We start from the raw sequence: 8362 nt of genomic DNA, 5'->3' as shown, positions 1-8362 counted from the left end.
CACACACACACACACACACACACACACACACACACACATACAATACATAACACCCAAAAGTACATACAATGCATACCAACCCTGAAAAATCGATATTCCTCCCCACCATAGCTGCTTAGTTACTAACCATTAAAACTCTACAGGCCTTAAAGCTGCTAAAACATGACTTAAAAATACCCAGCGCAGGCCTAGAATCAAGCTACACATATTACCATAACATTTCCCCACCTATTCGCATCCACCCTGGGGCAATCCATCTTTCCCTCGACGGAGTGGGGAAGACGACGGTTTGGTTATCTTTATATAACACAAATATGATTTGTTTGGCTACCGTGACAAAACCTCTCAATCTGAAGAACAGGGGGAGTTTGTTGCAGGTTTGCTATGTGATTCATGGGAGTCTTATTAACCATTCAAGCATCCCAGGGTGGTAATTCACACCAGCACACTGCAAAATGCAGAGCTGAAAAATCAGCTGTGCTAACATCTCTCGTCGCCCACGGATAGAGCGCCGTTCGCTTGCCAAGTGCCCATACAGTAGAGTATGAGAAAACGGTGCTCAGGCGAAGAGGAGAGCGCTGTAGAAAGCATTTGGCTTTGGTGAATCTGACAGAGGGGTCAGCCGAGAGCAAGGATATTTGCATCAGGCTTCAATCTGCTATTTCTGAGATCTGCCGAGCTGCGGATTGCATTACAGCTAGAGGCACTCGCGGTGTTTTTCGCACTGGCAGGTTTGTGCATGAGCGAATATCCACAACGTGTTTGACTGAGCAGCTATTGATGGCTTTGATTATCAGCTGAGGGCAACCATATTCAAAAATATGGAGTAAATTAAACCCTATCAACACTACAAAAGGAACCATTTGCATTATGTAAATGGGGATCATGTAGTCAAACATAATGTACAAAACAAGCTTAAAAAACAAACAGGCCTAAAAAAAATAAAAAAAACACCTCAATATCAGTCTGTGATTTTCGTGCTATATGGCAAGCCAGAGGTTACAAATTATTCACACATAATCTTCCTCTCTACTGAGCTTTTAACTCAAAAACCTGCGATCGAATAATTTAATCAGTGAATTAAACTCAAAAACTGGATCAATAAATGAATCATTCTTTTGAGTTGATTTTTTTAAATTAGTTCATCCGATTCAGACTGAACATTTACTCACAAATTAGACTGATTTGTTGATTTAAAATTCAAGTTAAAGGGTTAGTTCACCCAAAAATGAAAATTCTGTCATTAATTACTCACCCTCGTGTCGTTTCGAACCCGTAAGACCTTCGTTCATCTTACGAACACAAATTAAGATATTTTTGATGGAATCTGAGAGCTCTCTGTCCCTCCATAGACAGCAATGAAATTACCACAATCAACGCACAGAAACGTAGCAAGGACATCGGTAAAATAGTCCATGTGACATCAGGGGTTCAATTGTAATTTTACAAAGCTACGAGAATACTTTTTGTGTTCAAAGAAAACAATAATAACAATTTATTCAGCAATTCTTCTCCCAGAGTTACCGTCATCCGCCATTTTGGAGCTTACCCCAGAATGAAATCAACGTAATGAGAGTTGTTTACGTTCAGAATGCGCGCAGTCTACTGAACGTAAACAACATAATTAATGACAGAATTTTCATTTTTGGGTGAACTATCCCTTTAAGAGCTCACTGGAGTGGCACAGTATCACAGTGAAAAATTTCAGTGAAACTCTATAAAAAAAGTAATTAAAAAAATATATAAATTTTTTTATATACATTTTATTTATTCATACTCACATTTCATTCATTCATTGTTTGTTTGTTTAAGTTTAGTCTGGATTAATTAAGATTTTAAATGTTTTTGAATATAGTCTCACTAAACAAGCCTGCATTTATTTGGAAAACAAAAATACAGTAAAAAACGGCGATATTGTAAAATATTGCTACAATTTCTTTTTTTTAAATATTTTTAAAGGGGCTGTATGTTAGAATATTCATGTATTTATTGCTTTTTTGTTGTCAATGTGTAAACAACTTGTAACAAACTTACCTGAGACCTTCCCCGACTTCCTAGGTTGAAAGCCTATAGACTGATTTTTATGTGAAAGACTTTGGACGTTTTTGCCGGGAAAATCGAAATAATGGGACAAATTTACGCATGCTCCCGAAAACCTCTCTTCTGTTCTGACACATGAAACGAATGCTTATGTTCAGGTTAATGCTGCAAGAGCTATTCTGTGCTGTAATGTCAATGTGTCATGCAAAGAGAAGGGATTAATTCAAACTATAGTCTCACATCTATGTAGCCAGATCAATATAGTCTATAGCAGGGGTGCCCAAACCTTGGTCCTGTAGAGTTTAGCTCCAACTCAACACACTTGCCTGAAAGTTTCTAGTATTCCTAGAAAAACCTTGATTAGCTGGTTTAGGTATGTTTAAGGGGTTGGAGCAAAACCTTGCAGGACACTGGCCCTTCAGGAGCAGGATTGGACACCCCTTATCTACAGGTTTAAATATAATATACTTTATAAATAAGCTGCTGGGTGCAGTTCACTTAACGACCACCGGTGTTGCCATTAACAAAGGTTTCTTAATTCTAAATGAAATGCAATTTACTCCTGTGATGGAGGCTAAATTTTCAATAGCCATTACTCCAGTCTTCAAACTTATTTTCTCTGAAAGCCATAAGTCATTGGTGTTTTACAGAAAAAATTCAGTGTAGCTACTTGCAGAGGATCAGTCTCTCTTCCTTCATTTTTTGATGTTTGTTCCAGCTCTGTCCACATAATACATTATGAAAATTGTCCGGTAAACAATAGCTGAGCTTTGAATAGTCAGCAGAAAAAGTCAAAGTTGAAACTGTCTGAACTTCTGCGCATCATGTTATAATGCCTGACACTGGGAGTAGTGCGGTGGTTTGCCGCTTCACCCCATAGAGTTCAATACATTGGGAATGTTGAAGGGCCCAGTTTCCAGGGCGGAGGTTGTAGGCGATAGACCAGAGAAGATGAGTGCTACTCTTCTGACATGCAGTCAGCGCTGAGTGTATCGCTTAAGGGCTCTTAACCACTTTCAAAAGAAAAGACTGACTCCAACGTGGGGAAATAAGAGGGAAAAAAGGAAAAAGATAACAATCAGTACCACCAGCAGCAGGAAACAGAAGATAGCAACGCAGAGATGGGACTCATTTGAAGATGCATGTGCACACTGAGTGTGGAGGGCGTGGGGTCTGCTGTGAGAAAAACTTACTCATACCCAATCTGCTGGAGGGAAGACAGAACGTACTTCTGCCAAAGTCAGAAACGCAACTATTTCTCTCGGCCAAAAGTAGAAAATAAACATGGGTTAGAAGGCATTGCAAGGCAGAAATGAAGTTGGTCTATGGTTCATTTTTGAGACGTACTAAACAGAGTCAAGTTATACATAAACATTAGCCAACTACATATGGTCATATGGATGGTTATTGGGAAGACCAATATAAACAGCTACTGGGGAATAAAACATTGCACAGGAATTTCAAATATATGCATTTAAGATGTGGTCGCATTAGCAAAGTTCTGGCAACATTTCATGGGCAAAAAGGTTGATTGTCGATTGTGAGCAAAGCAGTGAAGTATGAAGTACAACTCCAAAGTCACTTTCAAACCAAGCATCTTTCTGTTGGTCAACATGGCCAATTTCCATTATCATCTTGTTGCAAAATCATAAAATCTTTATATGAAGTTTCCAATTGCGTGGGTTCCAATTGAAATTACTGTATTTCGGCCATAAAAATCCACTGAACAACAGTGAACGCACCTAAAGACCGATGGTGTGGAGAAGTCAGTAATGATTTGGATTGATAACCAAAGGCAGCATAAAATGTTTGAGTTATAAACACTGTACCCTTAAGCATGAAAGAGATAAGCTAAAACAGTTAACAAAAGACTAGATGACTTTCAGCTGAGACCATAATCTGTGTGTGTTCTGAGTGGAGATTCAGAAAGGCTGACACACTTGTGGGTGTGTAAATGTGTTAAGCAGTATTATATAAAGAAACATTCTGCATTTTCCTGTGCATTATCACTTGATTTGGAAAGTGGGATGAAGAAACAAATGTATAGAACATCTTTGGTTCCCATTCCCAGCGTTTGAGAGACTTTGATACATAATGCTGGTTTGTTTTTAAGCATGTGTGCGGACATTATTAAATATTTTGGGTAATTCAATCATGCTTTCAACTACCAATACAAGTGCAACACACACATTTTACCATATTGGAATCCATTCTGCAGAATTCCACTGATTCCCCCCCCCAATTAGCACAGAAAATACGGAAGGAAAAAAGTGTACAGATTCTGAGTGGGCCTAGAGGTGAGTAAGCCAGATCTAGTGGCGGCAATATATGCTCAAAACATAAACATGTCTCACACTCACTTGCTTATTATGCAAATGAGCATCACTGCCTAATAAGAGGCAGCTTACAAAGCCTAAATACTTCTGGTCGAAGTGGGGGCGGAGCATATGGTATTTAAAGATGGAAGAAAGTAACTTTTTCCTCATTAAAAAGTTTTAGCCATACAGAAATGAGTATTAATTAAGGAAAATGTTCTCATACTCATATTTTACATGGGAGCGAGTCGCCTCATGGAAGCAGACATTTTGAGATCAGGTAAATATTACGCACAATTTGACACTTTCACTCACAGAATAAACAAATCCTGACTTGCTGCAAATTTTGTATGAAGATATCAGTAACTGAAAATATTTAATTAAGGAAAATGTTCTCATACTCATATTTTACATGGGAGCGAGTCGCCTCATGGAAGCAGACATTTTGAGATCAGCTAAATATTACGCACAATTTGACACTTTCACTCACAGAATAAACAAATCCTGACTTGCTGCAAATTTTCTATGAAGATATCAGTAACTGAAAATATTTGTGTGATGCCGCATTGACAGCACTAGGTGTCAGTATAAGTCAAAGACAACATATTGGCCAAAACAAAATAAACAAAAAACTACCAAGCACATCCAAGCGGTCAAGGTTTGAATGATTAGTCTCTGCAGAGTTCAAACACACCTGAACAGCTAATCAAGGTCTTCAGGATTACTTGGAATGTTATGCAGGTGTGTTTGATTAAGGTTGATGCTACACTTTGCAGGACAGTGGCCCTCCAAGATCAGAGTTGAATAGGTCTGATGTAGAATGAGGCTGGAATGGTATTTGGGGATATTTCACAGCTGTGATTATTGGTTGGTCAGACTTTGTGCTGTGAGGGCCAATTCAGCACCAGCCTGCCCAAGAAAACAATCTGGAAACACGCCTAAACCAGCAACTGGCATTTCCGGCTCAGGAAAAAAAAAAAACAACTGGCAACAGAACTGAGCACCAATGAGCCATCAAGATGGCAGATTTTAAATTGAATACTTCTACTGGGTCATGTGCCAGCCAAGCAACTGCCATTGAGATAAATGGGATTGTTCAGTATTTATAATTCAACATAAGTCCATTTCAATTAAATGTAAAAGTCATAAGAAGAAGAGATGTTTTATGCATTGGGAAACACAGCCATTTACAACTGAATCTCACCTTCTCCTGATTGAAGGCATCCATTCTCTTCATGGCTGTATCCAGACCATTCATGGATTCAAGGAAAGCCAGATCCTGCTCACACAACGGATTGCTCAACAAGTCCCCTGAGATCTTCACTGCTGCTTTAGACATTGCTGGAAAACAAACAAAACCAGTTATCATTCAGCCTAAAAACAAAAGAATGGCCAAAATAGCAGAACAATGTCTGGACAGTCAACTTTTTTCATGTCTGGAACTTCCAAGTCATCTACAAACAGAATGTATATTGGTTTAAAACGATTCATCATCTGCATAGGTGGCAAGTACTTAAAGAGTGTGATTAAGAGTGGTTTCAAACATATGGCAGAATAGGACTCATGTTTATTTCCACACTAAACCACAAAAGAAAGACAGGCAGCAGATGCTGGAATTATTACTGTTAAAATAAAATAATATATAAAATGATAAAAATAACAAAATAATAAATATTGTAATAAATAAATAAAAATATTAAAATAAATAACTCCATTCATGTGTTAAGGGCCTTTTCATACCTAAAAATAACACACAAATAATAATGCTAAAAATAACAATAACATAGTAATAATAATACTTATTATTATCATTATCATCAATAATAATAATAATAATAATAATATTATAATCATCATCAACAACAAGCCGTTTGGAAAATTGATGGATAAAAGCATAACACTAATAATAATAATAATAATAATAATAACTCCACCATTCCTGTGACTGTACATAGGACAAGCGGTTTCGATAATGGATATATGAATAATATACAAATGATAATACTAAAATTAATGATGACAACTACAAAAACAACAATAACAATTAAAATAACTACAATAACAAAGTAAAATTATATTTACAACATAACTAATTATATGAATACATATTTCTCCAATTTAAAATGGAAGACATCCATATCCAGCATAGGGGGCCTGAAATTAAGAAACTTTCCCCTTCTTTCTTGACTTTGCCCCAATTAGCTCAAGTAAATCAAGACTTTCCTGTGTTTGGGCTGTGGGGTGTAGAGGGGTGGATGTTTTATCTGGCTTCCTGCCTGGTGTGCGTCTGATCTGGATTGACGCTGACGTGCTCATCTGATCAGCATTCTGACTTTAAGCAGCTCTGGCAGGGAAGGCGACGGACTGTAATTGGCGTTGGCACTACTGAGGCATCAGTACACGATCAGAGCTCTTTAGTGAATATTCATCATCTCCGTCAACTCTCTAACGACCCCTTCCAGCATGCACGGAACAAACTTGTGAAGTGGCTCTACAAATCTTTGTTCTTTTGCAGGTGTTTTGCCTCGTATCTTATGGATTGGAAAGATTTCTGACCTGCCGACAGCACAGAAAGCATTTCAATATCCTGGGCTAAATATTTTGAACTTTTGTTAACTTCTGGTTTATGTCTGTTGATAAAGGATGCACGTTTGACCACTAATGTGCCTCCATGTGGTGGAGGACTGATGCAGCAAATGCAGCTCAGCTGTGTGGCGCATATAATCACAGCTACATGTGCAGCACATATGATTGACACCCAGCAAAATAATCTTCCTTGTCATAGCTAGGCAATGGAAATCCCACAGAAAATTCTATTCGAATTCTGTGGAAATCGGCATTTACTGGTTGACCCTTGCATAAATATTTTGGCACATTCCAAGAAATATTCCAATATCAGTACAGACATTTGAGCCATAATACCTCAGAAAATAATTATGACTCATGTCTGACTAATTCTGAAACATCAAAAGCCACAGGGCTCATGAAATGCAGTTTGCGATTTTTATATGTGTGTATATAAGTGTTTTTGCACCAAAAAGATCCAATACTTGTTCAAATGACCACCATCCATCTTAAATTTCACTGTCTGCAAACAACACTGGATTTGAGGGGGTGTTACCTCTTGCAAAGGGAGTAAATGCCCACTGCTGTGATTGGCTAACTTCATCGCACCGTATCCAACCTTCCTTTACCTCATGTTGTCAAGTCAAGTCACTGTTATTTATATAGCACTTTTTACAATACAGATTGTGTCAAAGCAGCTTTATACAGTATTAAACAGGAAAATAGTTGTGTTTTTGATCCTCGAGATGGCAAGCGCTGTGATAGAGCCATATATGTTTGATCCCGAAGAAAAAAAGACACTGAAACCACTCAACCACAATGATTGCAACAGCTTTAACATGATAATTGCTTTTGCTTGCTTAAGTGCTTAATTTTCAGTATATAGTGCTATTATTACTTGTCGTATTACGAAACATGCTGCATGTACGCAGGTATGTGATTTTATTAGTAACACTCAAACAATGAAACACTTGTTGTCTTAGCCTTAAACGCTGGTTTGTTGTTTATTACAAGCACGCTGTAAGATTAAAAATAAAAGTACTTTCCTGCATATGCTTGGCACTGCCGTACCTTTCAATAAAAGATTTAAAATATTTTACAAAACAGGCCATTGTGAAATGTGAAGAATAAATGAAAACTTTATCTTTCAGTCACATCATTAAGAACAAACTTCAGCGATGCATTTCTAATGCTCAGATCAAGTGTTTGGATGTGCAGTTTCTTGACATCCATTGACAAAACAACATCTTAATCTTGTGATTGATGGACAGACGTGAGTTGTTCAGAACATGCCTCTTTGATTACATGCGGAGATGACGCATGCTTTGGGATTTGGGATGCTCTGGATCAGCGTATACGACAGCGTGTTCCAGTTCCTGCCAATATCCAGCAACTTCGCACAGCCATTGAAGAGGAGTGGACCAACATTCCACAGGCCACAA

General features: G+C 37.9%; 1 protein-coding gene across 2 annotated transcripts in view; it reads right to left on the bottom strand.

Moving 5' to 3' along the window:
- Positions 1 to 8362, bottom strand: part of LOC107665194 (bridging integrator 3-like) — a 68452-nt gene that overhangs the window by 34705 nt on the left and 25385 nt on the right. For both annotated transcript variants that reach the window (XM_016455975.1, XM_016455976.1), the window contains exon 5: positions 5560 to 5696. In XM_016455975.1, the coding sequence (XP_016311461.1) occupies positions 5560 to 5696 (137 nt within the window). The remainder of the gene's footprint in view (positions 1 to 5559; positions 5697 to 8362) is intronic.

This window comes from Sinocyclocheilus anshuiensis, unplaced genomic scaffold, assembly GCF_001515605.1.
Source record: "Sinocyclocheilus anshuiensis isolate Anshui unplaced genomic scaffold, SAMN03320099.WGS_v1.1 scaffold691, whole genome shotgun sequence".
NCBI lineage: Eukaryota > Metazoa > Chordata > Actinopteri > Cypriniformes > Cyprinidae > Sinocyclocheilus > Sinocyclocheilus anshuiensis.
This window is presented reverse-complemented; position numbering and strand designations above follow the sequence as displayed.